Here is a 26,877-nt window from a genome sequence, read left to right on the forward strand (position 1 = left end):
GAGGTGGCCAAAACTCCACTGCTCTCATTTTAAACATTTCTGTTCACTGGGGCTCACCTGGAAATTCATATGTGCCAGAACTGGCAGTAGACAGAATCAGCCAGTGTTCCTTTATACATGTGATGTTGGTGGGGATAGCTTCCTTTTATTCATTCATGACATTTCTAGCAATTTTTAAACATAATGTTGACTGAATGTCTTTGTTTCCTGAAAGCAGAAGTCATGGCAACATCTGGATTTTCATATCGCGAGTCCTTACTGAGAGGATCTTCAGAAAGGAGCAGCCATCCTGTTCTAAATGTATTTGAGTTGGAGCAGCTTCTGTATACAGGAAAGGCAGGATGGCGTCATGTGGATGAGGTTTGGCCAGGACTATATTTGGGAGACCAGTAAGTGCTCTTACTTCTACATCCAACATTGCAGGTGTGGCTTGTGAAGTAGGTCAGTGTAGATCATCATGAATATAAGAATACACAAGAAAGGTTTTCGATAAGATACATAAATGATTGCATTTTACATAAATGTGATGAAAATTACAGAATTTTTTTGAGTAAAATGAAATGTAAAAAATGTGCTTTTGGGTGAATACTTTCTAAGAGGATTTATTAACATCAACTAGATGGCAGTGTTTACTTACCGAATTTCAGGTCTGCTAAGACAAGAATAATGGTTAAGTAATAATAATAATATAAATGATGATAAAAAAAACAAGACACCCAAGGCAAATATTAGGCTATACGGTGCTTCCAATCACAGTCTAACCAATGTAATACTTTCAGAAAGGGCTGTAAAACTTTGGAGTGCACTCCCCGGAGAAAGGGGACTTATTTGGATGTATTTAAAAAAATATTTCTACAGATCTAGAGTATTTGATCCCATATAATTCATTGCCCTTGGAGTCAGTTAAAGAATCCTACCTTTCCTCCTCAGTAATTATGCAACTAAGTATTAAACCTCAGATTAATAGAAAAGATTTGGTACAAACTTTATTTTAGATTAAAAAAAAAGATTCAAAAATGGTTTGAAACAGCTTTGCTTTGGTGTCCTTGGAAAATAGCTGTTATTTGTATCTTTAAAAGGAGGAAGATGACAGGGTTAGGGAGTAGTCTCCGTGGAATGTCTTAGAAGTGGATAAGTTAATGCTCAGTGTTATATATTATATATGGTAGAAACTTAAGTCTGATACATTGCCAATACCTCAGGCATTTCGAAAGTGTAGGAAAAGGTGTAGGAAACGCATTGAAAACTACGATGTATTCAGACACGTGAACGTTTTTTTTTAAACTAAAACTCTTTGTAATTGAATAGTAAGATCTCGTTTCTGTGCTCAGGGAGATAGCAGCCAATAAAGGTGAGCTGCTAACAATGGGCATCACTCACGTTCTAAACGCTTCGCACAGTCGCTGGAGAGGGGGTGAAGAGTACTATAAAGGAATGGAGATTTCCTACATGGGGATCGAGGCTCAGGATTCACCAGTATTTGACATGAGTGTTCATTTCTACCCCGCCGCAGAATTTATCCATAAAGCACTGAGACAGAAAAGAGGTGAGCCGGTAACACAGCACGGCACAGGCTCTCACATGTTCCACGAAGCAGTGATCAGGTCCCACACCATGTGACAATCGTCCTCCCTCACTACCACTGCAAGCCTGGAAATGGCCACAAGGGACATACAGAGGGGAAGTGGTGGATGACGTAATTCATACCTGCCAACAGTCCCAAATTTCCTCGGATAATTCTGTTTTTTGGCACCTGTCCTGTCAAATTTGGGTCTGTCCTGGCATAAAAAAGTACTGGCTATGCATAGTCCATTACACTGTGTCAGCACAACGCATTTTGACAAATAACAGGATAAACACACTAATGTACATGCATGATTCCATGTGCTGGTCCACCTACTTAACACCGCTGTAATTAAACATAGCATTGGAAACATAATGCATAGTGCTGTTGAATACCCACACGCTTCCCAGAAATGAAACTTTATTCATGGGAAATTTGCCTCATTCATAATATTTCCTGGAAACACATCTGCTAAAAGGTGATTTGCTTTAAGAGAACAAATGAACTGTTTTGTCTAAGTGAAGGAACACGGATCCAGTAGTATTACAACGAGTTCTGATACTCAATCACACTTCATTCGTGTTTCCAAAGATACTTTGGAACCAAGAGGATAAACATTCTGTTTAGTACCAAGTGGTAAACCGGTCCAAGGTCTGCAGAGCTCATTTTTTTCATTTTGGATCCCAAAATAAATGTTGTAAATTCCAAAGTGGAAAAAAAATATTTATATGACCATCTGCCACCTAATACGAACAGTGCTAAAGTCTTCAGATCTGTTATGCACCAAAGTCATGCTGAATGAAAATTGGAGTATAAGGTGCTTTTACCTTAAAGTTCTTGAAAAAAATGTTTTGTATTAGTGATATTATTTTGTATCAGTAATATCATTCATAATTTCCTCAGATTAGGCTAGAATCGCTTTTGGAAGTCTAGGACGGAAAGGTAATTTTTCAATTGTTGTGAAATGTATTTGGCTGATTTTTGCATTGTTCTCCCCTTAGGTAAGATTTTGGTGCACTGTGCTGTAGGGGTCAGTAGATCTGCGACCCTCGTGCTTGCGTACCTCATGATACACCATAACATGACTTTGGTTGACGCCATTACCACAGTTAAAGACCGCAGAGGAATCATCCCGAACCGTGGATTTCTACGCCAACTTGTGTATCTTGACAATACGTTGATGAGAACCCATTAGAATTAACATTATCCGCTATGCAACCAGGATGGAATTTTATACAATCTGCAAAAAAAAAATCGTTTGCCCAGAAGGCTATTGGTGAATTTCAATTTACTCATTTATGAAGAGCTTTGTATTTAATTGTTGGGTAGGAGAAAATTTGCATTAACATTGTAAACATTTTTACATTTTATAATGTGATACAATAAAGGTAAAGAATGGATCTCTGTCATAGCATATTAACCCTTTCACCAGTACATGACAACTTTGTTGCGGTGGCAGGAACTCTCTCCTGTCAGCAGAAGAAGTCAGCGTTACCGACCGATCGCGTGTAGCTGCGCTCGCTGCAAGTGCCGGTACACCGTCATTAGAGGAATGCCCGATCACTACTGACACCTACCAGAAGTTCACTTGATGAAAGGAGAGCCTCAGCAGGGTCTTTGTATGTGGGGTATGACTGTAATCAGATGTTGCTGAACATAAATTGGGTCACTGTTCAGCTGTGGCGCTTACAGTATACAAAAAAAATGTATGGTTGCAAAACTTTTTTTTATCTATTTCACTAATAATTATGTTTTATGGTTTTAAAAGATGGCCCTACTCCTGAACAAATTGATGTACAATTTTTCCATGTTCATCAAATATGGAAAAGGGGAATATTAGAAAAGCCCCAGCCTGAAGGGGTTAAGAGGATGTGATGTTCAACTGTATGAGTTAACAGGTTCATAACTTTTATATAGATACTGCATTCCAACAGTGCGTTAGCTCACACATGAGTATTATCAAAAATATATTTTCTAAGACTCTGGTCCTCAAAACTATATTATTTTTTTAATCTATGTTAAAGTCCATTTAGCAAAGAAGTAACACAACATGCATTCTTTCGTTATTGGAGCTTGAAAATTAGACATATGTCTCATATTCCACCTCCACAGAAAGTATTAGCATGCAAATATCTTGCACATGCTCAGTAGCGCCCCGTTGAAGTATCTCTCAATAAAGTTAAACTTCCCTACATTGTTTGTAATCCTCTGTGTTATAATCCCTGTGATAATCCTTTCTTTCCCTTGGTTATTCCCAGTAACATTAAATGCACATAAATATCACCCTGGATGGGAGTGAAATAAAGGAGTAAACGTAAAACTGACCTTCCTATCTTCGCTCTCCAGCAGAGAATCAATGAGCATTTTCTATCCATGGTTGCTGTGAGTGATCTAGGCTGGTTTCAAAGAAATGCAGCTGCTCCTCCAGGTAACGAGGTTTAAGTAGTTTAATACAAAGAATAGTCAAGTAATGCAGTCTTAATCCAAACGTAAGGATTGCCACCGTTTAAGACAATGTTCAAACCGAAATAAAAATACAATCCGTAAGGCTGAATGTCAGATGAAATAAACAAGGAGTGCTTTCTGCAGCTTTAATGACCAAGCGCTTGCACAGAGGGCGTGCATTCATAAAACAGCCCAAATATCCCCCTAAAAAGAGGCTTCTGATAGTTAACTCTTCCCTGCCACTCATTTGGTCAGTTAACTTACAACACTTTGACCCTCTAGTTTTGGATTACGACCTCTTGTTCCACCATCTCCGCCTTGAAACAAAATTCCCTCCTGTACGCTGTTAAGGTATGGACTTGAATGAGAGATGTACTGACCATGTGCACAAAGCATACTGTGGTATACTCCCTACTTTCAGCAGAACGAGCTGGAGGAGAGGTTAAATGAGATCAACTCCGATAATGAATGAATACCCGCACCTATTTGCGGTAAGTAAAAATGTACTGAATCCCTTGCAAAAAGGACTCCAATATGTATTTAACATGAAAATAGGACTGTAGTGCACCTTTAGTGGTCATTAATTAGGATTTACTTATTGAAAAAATAGACATGACAAAAATCTATTTTTTATTTTTGGTTTTTAACTAGTAAACAATGTTAGTAAGTTATGCCTAAAAGTTTGGTTGAACTACATTAAATTATAAATGGAAAATATATCATCTGTACAAGGAGAAAAGGTTACTAAGAACATAAAAATCTAACAGGACTAATCAAATATATATTTCCACTTAACAGGATACAGCAAAAAGTAGATGTGCATTGTGCATTTAACTACTCTTTAATCTTTCCTAACAGCATTCTATTTAGTTTAGTGAGATTTGTACACAGACAGATCCATAGAGAAAGAGAACATTTCTGCACTTCTCTTTCTCCATGAATCTGTCTGCATTATTCTGGCCTCTTTGCCCACCACAGGAACAACCTCTCCCACATTCCTCTAAGAGGGGAAGGTTACCCTTGTGGTGCACGCCAAGGCCAGAATAATAAAAAGAATAAAGCAGCACAATGGAGAAGAAAGGAGAACGAAGAAGTGGAGATCAGGAAGAAGAAAGGAACAAGAAGCAGAACTGTGGATATACAGAGAAGGTAGGGAGACATTGAGAAAAAGAATCAGAAAGAGTGTGACAGATCATGATAAAGAGTGAGTGAAGGTGAGTGACAACAAATGTAATTTCCGAAAAAAGAAAAAAGCCTTCTGACTTTCGTCTTTAAATACAACATGGCAAACGGTTAACACATTTAAGGGCACCTTCTCAGCATGACAAGCAATTCAATACAGCTTGGTCACCGCAAAATTAAACGTTAGCTATGCCTAACAAATATGCTATGCTGATGCACAATGCATACATTAAATCTGCCCTAGGGTTACATTAACATTACATTATCTACAAGCTCACAAATAATTGCAGCAAAATAGAAGTGAACCAAGAAAACAATATAATTTACTGCTTAGCTGTCTTATTAATCTTCCACCTTGGACTCTTCCTCTTCTTCCTCCTCTTCAATTTCTTCCTCCTCTTCATCCACTTCAGTTTCTTCCTCCTCTTGTTTCTCCTCGTCCCTATTTTTAAAAATGATAGCTTGATTACCAACAAAAAAAACTAAAATTCAATAAAATGCCAAATGTTGAACTTATAGAAGGAGGTGCCACATCACAAATCTCTACTGTCTCCAAAAACCCACACAGTATCGATATGATTTTTCGACAGGAACACTGATGCCACAATTTATTTCAATGATGTATACGTTGTATGTTTAAAAAAAAGTTTAAATCCACACAACATCTCCTGTAAATGAACATTTACTAACCAACCATGCGTTGAGACGCTCCAACAAATACAGCCAGAGCCAAGGCATTATTTATGAACTCAAACATATAACAACATTGTTGACTGCATCGCACTAAGGAGTTTTCATGTAAGTGTAAGTTCAGAAATTCAGTAATGACCTAACGTTCTCACTCAGGAGTTGACAATGCATTTTAGGCCTTGAAGACTATTTTAAGAATCACTACAGAATGGACACTGCACCCACCCTGCTGAGCTGAAGGGACAGTCTAGTACCCCATAAAGTCTCACCAATACGGTAAGCACTTTAATATGTATTCATTAAATCTGTAGGTGAAAAAATTAAGTAGAGGCTGCAGCTCCAGAGCTACAGTACATCGTTCCCTCTGCAGCGTAATTTTATTGCCAGTCTTAGCTGCTTGAAGTAGCCAGTCACTGGCAACAAGGCTCACGGAGGGTCTTTTGAGACCCCCTGGAGGTTTTGAGTCAGTGCTGAAGTTGGCGATGATGGACGCGCATGGAGAAGCAGTCAGCAGGTAAATTCATAGCCAAGCTTTTTCCCAAATCCTTCCATGCATCTGCATGTGAGCAAAAGGGGCAATGTAAAGGCCACACTCAGGTATCATATACATTAAAGCTCACATTATACCGGCAGTGCTTAATCTCTGCCTCTACTTGTTTAAATGTTATATTTTTAAGTTATCAGTTGTGCTGAACTTACTGATATTCTTTCCATTGGCTGCATCTGTGCAATAAACACATTCGGGTGATAACAACAACTATGATTATAATCGGCAAAATTAAAAAAAAGCCTATGAGAAGCCAGTTCCGTAAAAGTAAGTCCTCTCCGTTTGTATTTAATTCAGCATTAATATCTAACAAAACAAAAGAAAAACAAAGATTAGCTTCTTCCCAATATGTAGATTTTGAAGATTGAGTTGTCATTATACATTACACTATAATTTCACTTTCATTATTTATTTAAACAAATATAATTTTCCCGATCTGCATGGTATTTGCTTACGTACCTACAGACTCCCCCCCCTCTTTTTAGGTTTAAGATGCAGATTAAGGGTTAAATGAGACATCATTTTTGGATGGGCAATGAAGGGATTTAAAAAAAAAAAAAGACTATTGCAAATATCTACTGGAAAGGGTACTACAACTGTCTGTGAAGCTGCCAGTATTATCTCGATTATGTTGTTACAAGTAATTACAGAACAATAAGAAAGTGTAAAGACAATAAGGGAATGTAAAAAAATGCAAATTACATTTTCAGTAGACTTGTGCAAACCGCTTTTGGCCCATTTGTATTCGGAATATGAATTTCGTCCCCTGCCCATTCGGTTCGGCGGAATATGGGGGGGGGGGGCATTTTTAGTTTGGGAATTAAATTTGTTGCCCACTCTCTCTCACATTCTCTAAATGCTTCAATGTGCCAACCACTTTTGCTTCTGCCGACCACTTCTGCTTCTGTATCTTCTTCATCTTCTCCATTCTCTTGTTTCTTCTCCATTCTATCTTAAATCTGGTATCTTCTTTCTTCATCCGCAACTCAGCTGACATAACCTGGAGGAAGCTAGGCGCTTGTGGTGACATCCTCTCACAGATCCTTGAATCAGGGTAGAGGACGTCACTGCAAGCATCGTAATTTTGCCCTCATGTGAACTGATGTCATCTCCCTCATTTGGAGAGATCGGGGAGTGCACCTCACTGCGAGCACCGCCATATTGCCCTGAGTTGGCGCTTTCTGGGACGTCCTCTTAGTAATACTAAGCAATACCGTAAGCATTTTTTAATCTAGTGAGTGCTTTGATTGTAATTAGGTTGTGCATTTAGCTCCAAGCGTATTATTATTTTTTCCATTGTAACCCTAGCTCTGCTAAACTTTGTTGTAGCATACTGGTAAAAAGTAACTAGTAAGAGGAGAAAGATGCCAAACACGTTCCTCATGTGGCTTAATCACAGGCAAAAAGTCTGAGGCATGAAGTGTGGCATCAGCTTCGATTTGTAACAGCGGGGGGGGGGTGTATCTTTAATTCTCCAGACCACATCACACACCAGTGTAGTAAGTGCTGTTTTGCTTCTGATCTATTTATTACATATATTTATCCAAAACCACAAGCTCCTGAGAGAAACGAGAAATTAAGTCATCATCCCCATCTGTGCTCCTACTCACGTCATGGGCCGAGCAAGAACATCAGTAGAGCTTACAAGTTATGATGTAATCATCGTAAAAATGAGTAACACATTACTAACCCACATCCTGCTTTATACTCTTAAATCCAATGCGCTCGTCAGGTTCATTGCAAAATGCAGATTTCCAGCCTATGTCGCAGTGACAGTTGTGTTTACTGTTGCAAACCTCAAAAACAAAATGCAGACCAATTTACAGGGAGTTAATAACAGGTTTCCAGAGCAGATATAACTGTGTGCACAGAGAAGGACACATCCGTTGTACATTCAGATCGCCGTGTTAAAGAACCATTTATTGATTTGTTTCGTTTCACTTACTCCATGGCCATTGCATGTGGTATCCCGTTCACAGCTGTAGTCAGACTGGGAGAAATGTCGGCACTTCTGTCTAATACAGATCTGAAAACACAGTTTTCTTTTATTTACAACTTAATAGCATTGCTCTTCAGATCAGAGAAAAATATACATTGTAATCATTATTTTAAAAAATACTATTAACATATTCTTTTGGAATGAATTATATTCTTTTGGAATGAAAAACACATTAAAGGGGCATTGGTCTGCTAACAAACTGCACTTTTACCTTTAGTCTTTCCTGATCATTTTTATTCTGCAAACCATTTACCATTTTAATAACCCTCTGATGAACTCTCTCCAATATATCCTTTTGGAGATGGGGTCTCCAGAACTGTACATGATACGCTCGGTGAGGTCTGAATGTTGATCATAGGTCTGCTATTCATCCAACTAGCTATACAACCCAGCCCCTGCTTGCTTTGTCCGATGCTTTATTGAACACTAATCCGCAATCACCTTTTGGCCTCTAGATCCTCTTAATACATGGACTCCTTGGAACAAAGCTCGGGACAGAGGTGCAGAAGCCAGATCACCGCTCATGGACAACTGTTTCGTCCTTACTGGGATTCATCAACATGGGGTTGGATACTGGTCTGTTACTTCGAGGCTTAGAGCGATATGCGAAGCACACACAACATGACCGACACTAAATCCACATTCCCGCTCATTAACAATGCAGTAAGTTCAAGGATCGCATTCATTTGTGCAAATCACGCTAAATATACTGTTTTTCAACCTATGTATCACAGATATTGTCAGAGAAGGTTGGGTCGATATTGTTACAAAAGTAATATTACATCTTACTCCAAAACATGATATTTATTGCATAGTTTGAATGCTCAGGAAAAACTTCTAGGGTGTAATTTACAGATATAACTGTTCATTTTGGTTACAACAGACAATTTTCACTTATATTTACCTTGTTTTCCCCACACTTCGTGCCGTCTTTAACCTTAACCGGATCCACGAGATCTTGTGTTATATAATCTGCATTTAGACAGGTCTCATTTTTCGGAGTGTAGAAAGACACGGTCACATTGGCGACAGCGACCTTGGCTTCTCCTGTGATAGCACATTGTACTTTGCCACACAACACATCTCTAAGAAACAGGAGAAACAGAAAACGAAACGAGGTCAACTGCAATAATAAACGCAATAATAAGCAGTCTTACCGACGCAACTTTACGGATCCATACTGATAAAGATCGTATTAGAGCTGTTCAAGTTTTGCAGTGGTTTTTCCCTACATTTTGACGTGATTCTATTGCAGCTTAAATGTGTCCTACTCATAAATACTGTAACGGCATTGTATATGTTCAGACCGGCACTCTTCCTGAGTCCACAACCTAATCGGTATATTCACTTGGCTGATCCCATGGGATGATACAAGTGTCATTTTTTCTCAAATGGGACTGTCTCTTTAATGAGTTAGACATTTAATTTTCTAGACATGAGTCTTAACTGTAACACATGCCAAAAGTTACTACCATACAAAATAGTTTTCTTTCATTGTAGGTGATTAGACATCGCTAGGACGAGAGAATGACTAAATGATTCATTTAATGTGACAAACATCAGTTTTATGGGCATCAACAGGATTGGTCCCGTTATATGCAATTAGTAAAATACCCTATGATTATGCTGTACAAGTTATATTACTATTAAGCATGATACGTATAAAACAATATTCTTGCACAAAGTATTAAATGTCGAGCAAGCAGCAGATGCACTTCACTGGTTTCTATGTTTCCATGGCGATATCACCACATTAAGAATCTTATACTTTGAAGCAGAGCTGCTCTTTATTAATACGAACCATATTCTTTTCAATAGGACTTACTCTATTTGGCACTTGGCATAGAATCCCCTGACACCCCCACAATTTCCAAATCTGTCCCCAATGATATTAAGCTCTCGGTAGCATTCATAACTAGCACTTCTAGAATCTGAAAAACATATATAAAATATACATATGTGATAATATAGACTTGTTTCAGGAAACAATTGTTGACAACGCAGGGACAAGTAGGAGAAAAGAAGAAAGATGCAGAAAGACGAGGCAAGTGGGAACAAGCAGGAAAAGAAGGGAATGTTTCATAGGTTTATTAACATGCCTACACTGGAGGATTCTGTCATATTTCTCACAAAATTACCTGGACCAAACATTTGTTGGCACTGCAGGTCAGCACTTTGACACTTCCCGTTGAAGCAAACACCGGCTTTATTATTGCATGGATTGCCGTTTTGCTGGTAGATATCACTACCGCATGCAGCTTCTGTCCCAGAGCAGAACTCAGGAAGGTCGCATTCAGCTTCAGATGCCCTACACAGCACTCCAGCTGGAACAAACTAAACATATTGTATGAATATATATGTATCTACATATATATATATATATATATTTATATATATATATATATAAATATATATATATACTTACTACACCTTATACTTTTACTACACAATGTCAGACAGCATAGATTCCATTAACGTCATCAGAAGATGAGTATAGAAAATCTGCATGCAACAAACATGAGAGGCTCTGCTGGCGGATAGAGGAACAGAGGAAAGAAGCACATTCCAGCTGTTGCTCCTTTTCTGGAGAATTGGTGGAAACGTAATCTTCATCTAAACATACTTGTCAACATTTCCCAATCGTACAAGCACTTGGAAATAACTATTTTTGTGATTTAGTGGAATGAAAGCTTGACTATATATAAACATGTATGGATTTTACTATCTACTGTTACTACTTAACAATAATATATAAAATGAATAGGAATGAGTGTACATCCATATGTGACCCTAATATATAACTGCTTAGGGACCTCATTGCATATCCCTCTGATCGTAATAAGAGAATTATCAAAGTCCAAAATAGTAAGCGAGAGAAAGCAATTATAGCCCTTAGTTTGTGTATAAACACTCTGAGACCCCATACTGAATCCCCTTAATCAATTCGCACGGGTACATCTTTCTTTTGGAAGGCGCTATCTTTTCTTCTTTACGTGAAATAAATCTGGGACACTGAGAATATATGAGCACATATTAGAAACACAAGCTGCAATGTAAATGTTCAATCAATATTTCCCGCAACAGAAGTTTACAGATTTTCGAACTTGTACCAAATTGGTTTTCTATGTTTAAAACAGTTCTAGTTTTTGCAAAATATAATGTTGTTAGGCAGCTGCATATTAGCCATTGTATGTATTATCGTAACCCAATCCGCTAGACAAACAACCTGACTCCTTATCATACTGCCTGTGGTAAGCAATAGAATGGCTCAGTCTCAATCGCCCAGTCTGACTAAATGTTTGAGCAGGAAAGGTCACCGAAAATATCACAGGACTGAAGACAATGACAACCTCTGGGTCTGCAGTTAAAGGAAGTTTATTGGAACAAAATCCATGGGAATTCCTCTTTATGATGGGATGTAGCTAAGCAGCAAGATACAATCTAACCTAAGCGAACACGTTGAATGTTCTTAGTATTCCAACTGTACCTGACAGTTTGCGCAGCATGCGCCATGTGCACACCTAGCCCCAGGCTTTAAACGGCAGGTCTTATAGTCACAGCAGGTATCATTCTTACACTCCTAAAGAATAAAAAAAATTAATAATGAAATTAATATAAAAAATAACCTGGTGAAAACATCTCCATCGACAACCAAATGATTTCATCTGTGGATCACAACAAGATTTATTCATGTGTATTAATGGACGGCTACAATTTGTGTCACCTTCACAAATGTTATCCAGTTAGGGACACAAAGCTGGGCAGTGGATTTAAACACAAATCATGCCTGTTGGTCATCTAGACAGAACAGCCCACCTTCCTATTACAAAGCACCGGGGTCATTTGGTGCATTTCTGATAATTATTAATTTCTACAATTACTTTCATAAATTGCACCAGTATTCATTTTTTTTTTACTATATAAAGATTTTTTAAATAATTTTAAAATGTAAAATTCGCTGTGGGATCTGAATTTCCATCACAATGAGCACTTAATGTTTTGATAGATAGATCCAGAGATGAAACATTTTTGCACAGATATTTAATGCACTCAAAGCATCCTATACGCAGATTAGATTTCTAATAAACATAAGATTTTGTTTACTTTCCTTCATCTAGAACAGTTCAATGGCTGAATTCAATGGCCTTTTTAATGTCATTAATTAGAAAGTGTTAACATTATTGAACTTTTTTACTTTTGTTCTGGGATATAAAGTGGACTATTTGAAAGTCTACAGTATGACAATGGGAGAAATCTTCCCAAAAGTACTAACGGTCTCCGTTCCGCAATCACAGGTTTCACCACGTTCCAGCATTTTGTTGCCGCACAGCGAGGGGTCAGCAATCGACTTGAGATCCGGCAGTGTAAGGAGACAACTAGCTCCAGTCTTCACGACAAATGTCTCAAAATCTCTCAAGCTGCAGCTGCTGAAGCTCCTGACATTAGCAGCACCCCTAAAAACGAGACACTTTATTATACACAAACAAGTGTTTCCATCAAGGAACTGCTGTAGCACCGGTATATAACATACATCATGACGATATTTGCTTAAATGTGATTTTAGCTCATATGGCCCGGTTCAGGCAAAAGAAAGCATCAGGGTAAAATTGGTAGCTGGACTGGCCCCAGACTTACCTTAAGGTCCCACATCAGGGGCCCTTGGGCCCCCTGTACGACCAGTATTTCTCCACAAGCACCAGCAGATGACATTGTGTGATCCCCCTTAGTAAACATAGGCAATGGATGAGGTGGTTCATATAAGTGGATTGCACATCTCGTCAATCTTGGTCACAATACAAGTAGAACATCACGCTAAAGAAACAACCTCTCTACAGTAAACACACATGTTGACAATTATGGCACCTTTTTGCATCACTGGTGAACCTACTTTTGTGGCAACAATTACCATCACTCTCATCATTATTCTGCCTAGGGGTAATAGGAGCTGTGATCCAAAAAGCTTGCCAAACCATTTTTCAATACAAAAAAAACTATATTTAGATAAATGTATCTCTCCGTGATTCTTGTGTAGCATCACTAGTTACCATTGTAGCAAGCGGCCATAACAGCCACCTGTTCCACGGACCCAACCATTGCCAAAAGACAAAGTTTAGATTACTTTTCTAACTTTAATTTACTTAAATTTACCAATCAGCAGGCTCCTCTTCTCCCTAGACTACAGAGCTTTACGTTTATGAGAATCTTTTTGCATGTACTCTTAAACACACAAGGGAAGGCGAAGCTGCAGCTGGCAGGCAGTCACACTACACAGGAGAATAGAGATCTGAGCAATCGCCCGCTAAAGTGTTCCAAGTTCAACTATGTAGTAGCCAACTGAGCCCACTTTGCCTGCTATACATTTCCTATGTAGTTGGCATGTTTAGGGGTTAAACCAGTCCCAAAGCACTCAGTTGGTGGAGAGGATGCCTGCGACTGTGTATGTGTGTTTGTATGAAAGCTGTTTGAGTGCTTGAGCAATGTTAGCGGTTTGAGTGTCTGACCGTAAGTTGCATGAATGCTGTGAGACTTATGAGTGCCTTTTAGGCTACAAATGGAATTATATATCATTATTTTATGGAGTACTGAGTGCATTTAGAAACATGTGGTCCAAATAGGTCTGTAGATTCAAACCCCCGTCTGCCCAACTGAGCTTGACATCCCCACCGTAGCAATACTACAATATGGGAGAGTACAAAATAAACAAAAAACATTATAATCAGAGCCGGCCTTAGGCGTTGTGGCGCCCTGTGCGGACTACTCCTCTGGCGCCCCCCCCTCACTACCCCCCCTCTCTGCCCCTTTAAACTACCCCCTCTCAAACTACCCCTCCCCTCTGCCCCTTCAAACTACCCCCCCTGCCCCTTCAAACTACCCCCCCCTATGCCCCTTCAAACTACCCCCCCCCCCACTTACCTTGTTGCCGGAGTCCTGCGGTAAGAGCGGGAGGCATCCGTCTTCTCGCTCTGCCGGCATTTCATGTTGAGCGCCGGTATAGTCCGGCGCTCAACATGAGATGCTGGCACCACGACGGAGTCACGGAGAGTAAGGGGCGCCGAGCGGTTGCCGAGAACTTCACGAGCAACCGCTCGGCGCCCCTGACCGGGACTTAGATTAAAGCATCGTTTTTTTTTTTTAAACTTTATTTAACATCAATGATGTTAAATAAAGTAAAAAAAAAAAACAAAAAAAAAAAAACGATGCTTTAATCTAAGTCCCGGTCAGGCGCCCCTGCAACCATGGCGCCCTGTGCGGTCGCACAGGTCGCACACCCCTAAGGCCGGCCCTGATTATAATGGTCAATAAACAAAAGAAATAACAACATGAACGCACTTTAAGACATAATGGTACAGAAAGAGAAGAGGGCCTGTCTCGGGAGCTTTTAGCACTTACATTATTTTTGTGTCCATGATGCATATGGAAGATGGGCATTTACATTCTCTGTTATTGTCATGTAACATTCCCAGACTGTGGCCCAAGATATGAGCTACAAGGCATGAATACTTTTCAAAAGATAACCCTTTAGGAAACTAAGAAAAACATATGTGAATAATTTTAGAATGCTGTATTAATGTATTTAAAATAAAACACATTATATCATACTTACTATATGTGAAAATATTAGGTTAGAAGCTTTAAAGAGAAACTACAACAATAGTCTAAACAAGTCTAAATTTCATATACTATAGATATCATAAACTATAACATGATATCATAATATTCTGACCCCATATCTCACACCACTGAATTACAAATGGCACACTGTAATTTTATTTTGTATGGTATTTTATTTTAAAATACTGAAATACATAATAGGCAACATTAATTTTATTTTGGTAAAAAGGTGTTAAAATGATTCAAACAGCCAATAAGTGACAAGAATCAACAGATCACGGGGGGAGGGAAGCAGCAGCTTCAAGGCTGCAGGTTCCGCCTCAGGTAAGTTCTTTGTTTTAATATTTTTGTGTTTTTGAACAAATGCATATTAAAGTACTCATAGAGTGGGGAGGTTAACTATGCCTTGAATAGAGATGACATTCCAGCAAATAAAAATGCATGACTAATAATAACATCAGTAAAATGAAAAATAAACTACATGGACAAATGCTGAAGGGGACGTACCAAGACATTTTGGACAATGCTTTGCTTCCAGTTTTGTGGGAACAGTTTGGGGAAGGGCCTTTTCTATCCCAGCATAACTGTGCCCCAGCACACAAAGCAAGCTCCACGAAGGTATGGTAGAATGAGTTTGACCGGCCCTGACCTCAACCCCACATCGACCTTTACTATGAACTGGAATGGAGACTGTGAGTCAGGCCTTCTTGTCCAACAGCAGTGCCTGACCTAATAAATACTCTACTGGATGAATGGGCAAAAATCCCACAGAAACTCTCCAAAATCTTGTGAAAAGCCTTCACAGAAGAGCGGAAACTGTTAATGGGGGAGCCAAGTACATATTAATGTCTATGTATGTGGGATCCGATGTCATCGAAGTCCTTGTTGGTGTAATGGTCAGGTGTCCCAATACTTTTGTACATACAGTGCACATGGAGTAATGATATACTGATATACTGAGAGGACTGCCTGTTAAAAGTATTGGGTATTTTAACCATAAACCCCCATCCCACTGACCCTCAGCAACCATAAGACTACATGTTTTTCCCTCGGTTAAATAGTTGAATAATTTGGTCTAGATTTAAAAGTACACTTTTATATTACACGTAAACTAGGAAGAAATGCAAGGACAGCTACTTTAGACATTCACAATAAATCTTATACCGTCACTACTGCTCCGCTGTTGGCTGAACACATCTGTCCAAAATAAGTCGTCCCGACTTCGGATGGATGCCCAGCACTGATCCAGAATGAACAAAAAGAAATGTTTGTGTGATGTTTATAATATGTGAAGGTTTTTTTTCTTAAGGTATACAGTGTGTATACCCGTGAGGGGGGAGTATTCAGTAAATGGGAGTTTCAGTTCGTGGACTTCAATATTCACTTAGAACCTGGTGAGCTCCTTTTGCCACAAAGGAATACACCAATATTTCTAATGATTTTACCTTCATTAAATCACTTCATATTAACCATGGACAATGCTGGGCCAACTCATTCCTTCTTGCATGATCAACTTCCATGGGGTTGGCCTTTTTATGATATATGATAAATTTAGTCGCCAGAAATGTTAAACTCAAGTGCAAACTCCTAGTTTAGTGAATACAGCCCAGACAGATACTCATTTCTGTCCATTGCGTTTTTGCGCAGGGACAGTTATACTAAACTAATTAAAAAGTAGTGTCATTCTATACTTACACTATTAACAAGGACATATCAGAACTTTTCAAGTGAGCAGGAACTCCAGATAGCCAAACAAAAAAGTTCTCTAACGTGCCACTCAAGGTTTCCGCTTGTGGACTGAAGTCTGACACTGTCCATATATTGATTTGAGATAGAAAGACATGCAGGTTTAATGGCAAGAATTTCTGGGAGGAAAAAAAAAACACAAAACCAACTTAAAACAATATGCAAGCAAGTGAAGGGATTCCCGTAATATAAATATATTGCATTGTAACATTTCTGGCAGGCAGTTTTTCTTTGTGACACTGGAGATTTTTTTACTAAACTGGGAGTTTGCAGAAGAGTTGCAAATTACTGACTTCTGTATTCTGCAGGACCAGCATCAGAAAGGACTCATTGCCCTGTTGTCTCCAGCCCTCTTTAAATGACCAAATGTAACAAAAAAAGTATATTTTAAGGTCATCAGTATTGCCTGACTTTATCAAGCAGGAGCATCTTCAGCCAGAGCCAAGACAAACCAGAATTGGCATAAGCATCTCCGCTAAATGTATTTCAAAAAATAAAACAGGTTCGATTGCTTACAGCATTAAGATAGCTGAACATCTGGATGACATTAGAAATGGTGTTGGATGGACTGGAACCCAAGGCCTTATACTGTAACAGAAAAATAAAACTGTGATACATGCACAATGATATCCATTATATTTCTATATAGGCTTCAGCTGTTTTTCTTTTAATTGTATTATTTAAATCTAGAAATAAAACTGAATATTAATTTTAAACAACATAATCCTATAACAAACTGATCTGGTTTCCCAAATTTAAATGTACTGCTAAAGCTGAAGTCACGATGAGTTGAAAATGAATCAATAACTAAGAACAATAAAGTTATCGTTAGCTACTCCCATCCACTCAGCCGATGGTTAATTAAGGACATTCAACAATACATATTGCTTTTAATATGTATCATAAAACATATCAAAATATAACATATAATTTTAACATCTTGCGAGCACTGAGTAGTTCAGAAACGTTTGGCACGCTACGTGTCCTTTAATCATAAGTAGTTCTAATTAAGGAAAGAGTTATTGAACCTGAGTAACCCAAATAATTTTATAAAAATATGATTGCTTACCACTTCTACTGTTACATATAAGTCTATTTCCAAATACCGTGTAGTCCGAAAAATGGATTTTCTAGGCTGCAAACACAAAAACAAAGATAGCATATGTTAATTTACAAGTGTAAAATGTGTTGAAATACTCAATTGCAATTTGTCATGGCGTTATAAAGTTCGCCTCTTAGAAGCTGTGATCTATGTCAAAATCTATGATCTATGGAAAAGCCAGCATTAGCTAATCAATTTCTGAAGTCCAGACGTCGACGCAAAAAAATGCTATTTTATGTTCCTGAATCAACAGATTTATCACGCAGACAAAGTCATATTAGTGGTGGCAAGAAGCTGCACTAAATACTATTCCAGGAACGCATACGTTTCATACCTTTGCAGTACTCGCTTCTTCGAAAAGCTTTTGTTGGTAGCTCTGACTTTTGAGGTCAGTATCATTAACAGCTATGATGCTCGATCCTGTATAACCGACCATTTTATAAACCAGATGCTGAAATCCTGAATCAAGCTCGAATGGCTGAATAACAAAGCTTTCATCATGAAATTCCACCATTCCCCTGCAAATACAATATGTATGTGTGTATATATATATATATATATATATATATATATATATATATAATGATTTCCTACTGTATAGAAGGTGACAGCAAGCATTTAACCTCTAGCCTGAGCAGGACAAATCTAGGTGGAATCAGGAATTCAGATAAAAGAATAAATGTGCAAGCTTCATTTTTGATTGAAATCGCTTTAAGACTCTGGGGTTTACCCAGCCCTTGTCCAGCTGTTGCAGAAACTGTAACTACTATTACCCTAAGCTATGCTGCCACCAGCCTAACGCTAGATGAGCATTAAGTAAGACATAGCTCAGTAGGAAAACTGACCCCCGGTTATGTCTGGTATAGACTTAGAAAGAAGGGAAATGTAACAAACAATTCAGAAGACCTGAGTCCAAAACAGGTTCTCAACGTAACAGAGGATCTTTCTGATTCCAAAACACGTCCGTGGTGGTAGCAATCACTCTGAAATAGAGCATGTTGGAGAGGAACCGGTAAATGCAGCCAAGTAAGAAGAAATCAAGGCAAATTTATACTGTGGGGTTGTAGGTAAGGTGAAACATTTCAATTCCTCGCTTTCACTATCCATGAAGTGTTTGATTAATACACAGTTCCACTGGTATCAGGAAATTTCACATTTCACATAATATTTAGCGCACAAATATAGGATTCAAATGGGTATTAAAACCTTCAAAATTAGCCAATAAATAATAAAGTGATCCTATCCTGATAAAACAGAATGTAAAAAGTTAACAGGATCGGGTCACTTTATCAGCAGATTGTAAACACATAAAATGATTTATGACAATATAAATGAATGAACATACCATGGTCAAAATGTATTTAAAGAGCTCGGTCTCCTCCTTTTCATCAATAAATATTCGCAAATCTTTTGGAATAAAAATCCTGCAAGCATAAATAATGTTTAGTTTTATAAAAGATGTCTAAGAAACTTTAAGAAGATGCTAAACATGAGCTGACCTCAGCCAGCAGTGGACTAATATCCTTTCTCCAAGATCACTTTATATATAACCCAAGATGGTACTAATACTGACCCAAGACTTGTCATATAGCATATTATGAGTGAAAGGCCTGTGTTATATATAATTAGAATTACCGTTTTATGTCATCACATTATCGTACATCGAGGACAATAAAAATCATTAGTTATTGCAGAAATAAAATGTGTTAATTCATACTGTATGATGTACTGTGTATTAAAAATATCACTATGCCCTCATTAGTTTTATTTGAAGTACTGTAATCTTGTAAAAGACATTAAGATTTACACCAGATTAAGTACCACTTGAGACACTACTTAATTTCTTGTATTTCCCTCTAAATAAGGATGTTTCTGTAAACAGAAGGTGATATTGAGTTACACCGCTGATCTTAACCAATACCAGAATTCTATTTAAATACTTAAAATATTAATTATAGCAGCTATTGTGGATTATCAATTAAATGATCTAAACATGACTTTATTACTTTATGTTCCAGAAAGAGTCATGAAAAATCGCAGACAACTTACTGTTTTTTCAAAGACAAGGTATAAGTCTTTCCTTCAATTTGAATAGAATAATACAGCAGGTCCTGCAAAAGTATAAACCTGTCACAATTAATTCTGAAATGCTATAATATGTAATCAACCCTTAAACAAGTCCTGGTCTCTTTGTCAACTAAAACCTGAGCCTGTTAAATCATCTTTGATTCTGTGCCACATGCCTCATCTTCTACCAGCAATTTATACTACATTTCGTTGCATTTCATAACCTTAATTCAGCGATGGCGAAACTATGGCACACATTTGGTGGCACCCAGGTTGCCATAACACGTCTTTCTTCAAATTGAGCATTTATCCCCCAACAGAATTTACATATAATTTTGTTGGGGGATAAATAAACCAGTGTCCTGTGATGCCGGTGGGAGGTCCCGCTGAAGTTGGGGGCGTTCCCACTGACATCAGGGGCGTTCCTGCTGACGGCAGCGGGAAACACCCCCATTTAAAGGGAAAATGGGCGGGGAGTGGGGCGTGTCAAGACCCCGCTCCCCCGACCCGGAGGATTTAGGTCTTGACCCGGAGAACCGGAGAAGCAGTGCTCACCCGGCAATCTCCGGGTCAAACCCAGAGAGTTCCCAGGTATGACTATGTGTCCATTACAGCTTTGTGTTACGAGGGATCACACAGGCCTCTTTGACTTTGGTGAAGTAATAACCTAGTCAGTAACCAACTTAACTTTAACCTATATTACTCTTGAATGATCAAAGCCTCTAATAGTTTTGTAGTAATAATCTGAACAAGAGTATAGGTCTTTCAGGCACTGCGAAATAGTATTCGTGCCAGATCTTTCTTAAATGTATAATTATGAAAGCTAAAATAAATTGTTTTGAAGCCTAAAAGCCTTGCTTACTAATTTTTTAATGTAAGGCAAAATTACAAAGTGTACCTACTCTGGATCTAATACTCCCTGCAATAAACCAAAATACCTCTACGGGAAAACTTACAGAATTGTCCTTTGTGTGAGTGGATAACTGCTTTGGTACTACGACTTCATATCCAGACAGATTCAGTGACTCTACACCTAAAGAAACAATCAACGATAGTTTTAGCTCAACCATTTGACCTCTAATTTGACCCCCCCATTACTAATTTTATCTAACAATTAAGTTAAAACATTTAAGAAAGAAAAAAGACAATATTTTTTCTTTGGAATATTAAGAGACTGGTAATTCAGTAGAAAAATATACAACAATCTGTTGGGTACGAGATCCCTTGTCCCAAGCAGGACACCCAGGTAAATGACCACTAACTAAGATGACATGTACCTGTCCTCCAGCTGGATGGGACACAAATAAAAGAGGTGTTGCCTATAGGATATAGTATCTCGTAAAAATAAGATCAGGTTCCTGGAAGAATTTGGCTGCCCAAGACATCTAAAAACCTTCTAGTAGATCTAGTGACAACATAAATGAGTAGCTCACAAGCTTGACACCTCAACTCCAGCTGTATTTTGTCATGTTAAATTAAACCAGTAATTATAATCATGTAAGCAACTGTAGATATATGGGTACATACGCGGGATCATGATTATATGATATGTACCGTCAGCAGCACTATGTTCCTTTCTGAAGTTATCAACCTCCACATCGCCGAGCCAGTCCTGTTGTACAGAAGTATCACTCTCCAGGATGTCCGGAAAGTGGGGATATTGCAACTTTGCAGACTCCACTAACTGGTTAAAACAAGACCACCAATGTTAAGACAACAAATTGTGACATAACAGCAACAAGATGGACAGAAGATACCCTAGATATGGGGCCATAAATCTAAAGAGCAAATTACGCTAAAGTCATAAGCATAGAGCAGTTGGCATGGACATTTCTTGGGTTGATACAGTTATTTCTCCACATTTAGAACTTCGCCCAGAAATCTCCCACATGTGTCTGTAGTGCTATCACAATGACGGAGAATACAACATTAACAAAGTTATGGGATAGGCTTTTCCAGGACATTCTTTGAGAAGCTGCGTCCGGGAGTGTGAATGGCCTACGGGTCAGGCTTGTGATGGTGCTACACAAATCATTGACGATAATAATAATAATAATTAATGATAGAACTCCTGAAGGAAAGGCCCCCTTTCCTTCACGAGTTCTATCATTAATTATTATTAAGTCCATGCAAACCAAAACACACTGGGGTCACTGTCAATTGTCAATACATGATCAATGTCTGACCAGAAGGAACATATTACCAAGACTAACATTACGTTGTATTTGTTGGAAGCCGCCATGTTTAGAATTTGCACCCTATTAACTGGCCTCTGCCTCATCACTTCTGTGGCTGCTTTCTTAAATTACATGAATAATTAATTTTAAATTCTAAACAGAAACGTCAGAAATAAATCGTTGGCCCATGTTCAGTATTAGGATGCGTGTGAAAGTAACCCGGGGTGTGACGCACTTTAACACGTAAGAAAAAAAAAAGGAAGTCACACAACTCGGACTCACAGACAATCTGACATTGATAATGCTTAAAATAAAAACGACCCGGGCCGCCATTACAGCCCCGAACGCCCGAGCGGATAAAGTCAGTCAGTATCAAAAGTCCCTGAGAGACAGAGAGAGCCCCTACTGCAGGGCGCAGTCGCAGTAACCCCGCCTCGCCCAGTTGGCGGTCACGTGACCTGAGGTAGTTGCGCGGTAACTTCGTGGCGGGGCCGCTCCGTTCTGTCACTGCGCGTCACACGATTAACCGTGTGTTCAGCTCTTCAGTGCCGTTATTGTGGATGAGTAGCCATGTATGCGGCCGGAGTAAGGGGTCTCACAGCCCTAACCATTGCTGTTCTTATCCCGTCAGTGCTGACGGTAACCCTAGGTAACTGGCGCTCTCGACTTAGGATGTTTATGGAAACATGTAAAAATATGTTTGAGAGGAAGCTATTTACAAACAGCTATGGTATTGCAAGGGTTAACCAATAGCTGCCTGTGTGCACATATTTTGGATGCCATACATATATATATGCAATACAAGAAGAACTATTACAAATTAAACATTTAAGGGCCAGGGATATTTTACACCTACAGGACCAGAGCCCTGTTTATGTTTTACTTCAGGGTAAAAAATAGGTGCTGACATTGAAACCATATTTGTACATAGAAAAACACTCAGTTTGTGTTTAGCAGCATCACCCCACCAATACCCCACTAATACCCCAGTTTCTTTAGGCTTATTAAGAGTCCCTTACACACAACACTAGTTTTATTTTTATTTAACCCTTTCATGAAAGAAAAGTTTACCCCCCAAGTGAAAATTTTTACGTTTACATTATTGTTAAATTTTTACTTTTTCAGTATTTTTTGCACTCCTCTATAGCATAAACCCCCTTTAGACTCGGGAGACGTCTCCTATATATTCTTTGTAGTTTGTGGTGACATCACTGGGGTCCCTTTAAATATGGGTGTACATTATTTTAACATTTGTAATTGTTTAATCTTTTGTCGTTACTTTAGGTTTATTTATTTATTTTTTCATTATTTATATATATATATATTTAGTTTTCCCTTCTTCCCACCCCGATCACCATGCTTGCTGGTCACACAGTGGTCAGGGAGCAGGGCTCTAAAGCTTTTGGTTGACCAGCTTCGGTGAGGGTAGAGGGTCATCAGAGCAGAGCAGCTTCTGTATAATATTGAAATCTCTGCTGCAACATTTGATGGTGTTTTGTGTGATTTACTATATTGGATGTAAAATAACACATTTTTCTTCTTTAATCTAGATTTCAAGGGTATAGCGAAGGGTCATCCCGATGAAATTGTAACTCCGCAACTGCTGGCTAAGAAAACCATCGATAATATCACGGTGAGGTTTATTTTGTTGATTCATTAGAGTGTGCCTCTTTTTGTGGATTCTGTTTTAAATTGTAAGACTGGGTTTATTTTAATATAATAATAATAATAATAATAATAATGTATCAATGGCAGTGTAATGTACATTTTTGTGGAGCTTGCTATTTGTAGCTTTTCCTTTACTAAGTTATCTATTGTATAGGCTAACGTCTATACAACAGAAGACTATACGTAAGCAACGTTCGGTAATCTACTGCCAAACACAAAATATACAAAAGTTACATATATTAGACTGGGATTCCTTGTGTCTGAGGGCTGTTTATCTCTCCAACATAGATTCACTGGGAATGTTAAGTGCATGTGACAAGGGAGACAAAATTAAGTAAAACAATCATTTATTATAAATAATTATAATTTAAAAGTGTTCCTGGGCAAGTGTTTCAACTGTAAGCTCTACAGGACAGGGATCTGCTCTTATTGTATCTGTAACTATTGTATCATGATCAAACGCCTGACTACAGAACTTATGACTACACTTATCATAGTTCCCTTTTTACTATACTGTAAGCTGTCTATGATCCCAAAACTGTTTGATGTCACTGTTTTTTTAAAGTGTCACTAATGCGTATTAAAGTTCTTCCATGTGTGGTAATGCTGTTTGGGAAGTTTTCTCTCCCTTCAGCTATTCATTTATTTAATATTATTTTTTTTTTTTGTACAGTTAAACAAATTTATGTTTACGTTCATATTTTTGTATCAAAAATCTGTCCAGAAATAAGGATTATATATGTAAGACAATGTATCTTTTTATGTGACATTGTGTTATTTCTGTGTCTTATAAACACCATCATGATTCACAAGTCCATGTTTTGCATGCTTTTTATTTGTTTAGGAGCTGACATACATGATTGTACTTGACAAAAAACAATACATTCTTCACTTAAAACAGAATAGGTAAGTAAAACTGATACACAGGAAAGTAAGTAAAACTGATTCACACAAAAGTCCCAAAACGGTATTTTTATGTAATTGAAAGAATTATTACAGTAACATTGTAATTTATGTTGAAAAAAACGACGCAAGTCAATCAAGTTCAACCTTGCTGTTGATCCAGAAGAAGGCATAAAAAACCGTTATTGACGCCATTTCCAATTGTGCCTCAAAAAGGAAACAAATTCTTTTTAGACTCCAAAATTGCAATCTGATTTCTCACGGAATCAGCAAGACGTATAAAATAATTCTTAGGCTGTATTCTAGAAACCTTTCGGAATCTAAAGATTTTGGAATTTGTGGAAACTTTCTTTTAACGCTACAGAATAAACAGGGCAGAAATGTTACTGACTGGATCCAGCAGCATGCAGTGTGCTCGTCTAAAATATTCTTTTCTTTAAATTTCTTATTTTCCCGTGTTGCATGCTCATTGTGCCCTTGGGTTGATGTATGCTTTAATACCCTGGAAGGAGGGTGAATAAGGGACAGCAGGAACAGGGAGTGTGTGTATATGTGTGTGTGTATATATATATATAGTTATTTTTTGGTGTTACACATGTGTGTCCATCATTTGCTAATTTTGTATTAACTGTATTTTCTTGGTTTGTTCACATTTATGTAGCCCCCCCATCTGATTTCACAAAGCTGTACAATTTGCTATACAGTACAGATAATATGAAATTTAAGAAAACAGTGGTAGAAGGTACAGAAGGCTCTGGCCAGTAGACATTGATTACTTTGCACATTATTATTTACATTATATCTTTTATCATTTTATTATCCTTTTTTTCTTTGTTTTAGGATCCTTGTTTCCCCTGATTTCAAAGTATTTTCATATAGTAAGAATGATACCTTGTACTCCTATCAACCTAGTGTTCCGGTAAATGTCTTTTCTATTTATATAGAAACCATAAAATCTGTTTTCAAATGAAAGCAAAATATCAGAAATGGAGTATATGCTTTTTCTTTCTTTTTTTTTTTGGTGATCCCAGCAAATATTATTATATTGAACAAATACCAGGTGGTAGGTACACATTATATAAACAGAACACAAGGTGCTTAGCACAGTAACAGTGTCCTATTTACTTGCATAAGGTCAAAATTGAACTCCTATCATCCTGATTTCTGTTTTAGATTCGTCCCATAAACTGATTTAATGAACTAAAATAAAAAAAACAATTAACATGTAGTATTATCATTAATAACCTTACTAATGAACTGTGACAATAATTGAATGTTTTGTTCTGTTTAGAATGACTGCTATTTCCAAGGATACATACAAGATCATCCATACTCCACAGTTGCCCTGAGCACATGTTCTGGACTTCGGTAATAATAATAGCTTTCGCATCTTCTTCTCATCCTTTTGTCTGTCTGCTGGTACTGGGTTGGCGTAGTATTGTTTGCAGATGCTTTAATGCAGAATATTCATGCAAGAAATCAATCCCAATTTTGGTTATCAAACCAAAGTCCAGTTATAATCTGGCCCCAGTTCTTTTAAATGTCCTGGCATGGGATTTGATCCCAGTTTAACTCCCAAAACAGCTGCATTTTTCATAAACAAGTCTTGCTTTAGTCCCCTGGTTAAAATCAGTGAATTGTGTAATTGTGACAGTTTACTATGACAATGTTGTATACCGTCTGCCCCAAAAATCCACCGCAAACGCAACACTTTCCAATGTGATTATAGAACCATTGTGATGTTTTAACAGATCTAAAGCTGCCTCTGTGCATGAGTAGTATAGTCACCTCGGCTTTCAAGATCCTTCTACAACCTGATTTATTATCACACGAAGGAAAGGGTTGTGTTGCATTCTACTACAGTGCACCCCAAATCTCAGCAAACGTTGAATCTTTCTCCTCTTTAACATTTATGAAAATGTCTGAATCCTTGTACCTAGAATCAAAATCCCACTGCAAGAATTGCTAATGTTCGACTTTATTTCATTCCTTTGTATTTGTCTTACGTGTGTAACCTTGTACCTGTGTTGCTGTAATAGTAAATTCTCTCTAGAATATTCTTGAAGATAAGAGAAATCTCAATGTATTCTTCCTGTCGAAATATTTTCTACATAAAATAAACAGAATAGAAATAATTCCAAATCTACATGCCTGGCTGATTTTCCTTCTGTACAT

At 37.9% G+C, this 26,877-nt stretch overlaps 2 protein-coding genes across 2 annotated transcripts in view; both read left to right on the forward strand.

Moving 5' to 3' along the window:
* The first annotated feature begins 213 nt into the window (after positions 1-213).
* Positions 214-2,964, forward strand: DUSP26 (dual specificity phosphatase 26). The gene is made up of 3 exons (XM_053464600.1): positions 214-389; positions 1,332-1,546; positions 2,566-2,964. Exons 1-3 carry the CDS (start codon positions 223-225, stop codon positions 2,757-2,759), a joined length of 576 nt encoding a protein of 191 aa, XP_053320575.1. The 5' UTR covers positions 214-222; the 3' UTR covers positions 2,760-2,964.
* Positions 2,965-22,701: 19,737 nt separating this feature from the next.
* LOC128491465 (disintegrin and metalloproteinase domain-containing protein 9-like) overlaps positions 22,702-26,877 on the forward strand; it is a 29,141-nt gene continuing 24,965 nt past the window's right edge. The window contains exons 1-5 of the mRNA XM_053463787.1: positions 22,702-22,780; positions 23,682-23,764; positions 24,644-24,705; positions 25,543-25,621; positions 25,994-26,070. Coding sequence (XP_053319762.1) covers positions 22,702-22,780; positions 23,682-23,764; positions 24,644-24,705; positions 25,543-25,621; positions 25,994-26,070 — 380 coding nt within the window. The remainder of the gene's footprint in view (positions 22,781-23,681; positions 23,765-24,643; positions 24,706-25,542; positions 25,622-25,993; positions 26,071-26,877) is intronic.

This window comes from Spea bombifrons, chromosome 4 (genome assembly GCF_027358695.1).
Source record: "Spea bombifrons isolate aSpeBom1 chromosome 4, aSpeBom1.2.pri, whole genome shotgun sequence".
NCBI classification, from domain to species: domain Eukaryota; kingdom Metazoa; phylum Chordata; class Amphibia; order Anura; family Pelobatidae; genus Spea; species Spea bombifrons.

Coding starts and splice junctions, on each gene's coding strand:
- DUSP26 (XM_053464600.1), top strand. CDS start 223: ATGGCAACATCTGGATTTTCATATCGCGAGTCCTTACTGAGAGGATCT. Junction 390..1,331: donor GGACTATATTTGGGAGACCA/GTAAGTGCTCTT, acceptor TTCTGTGCTCAG/GGAGATAGCAGCCAATAAAG. Junction 1,547..2,565: donor AGCACTGAGACAGAAAAGAG/GTGAGCCGGTAA, acceptor TTCTCCCCTTAG/GTAAGATTTTGGTGCACTGT.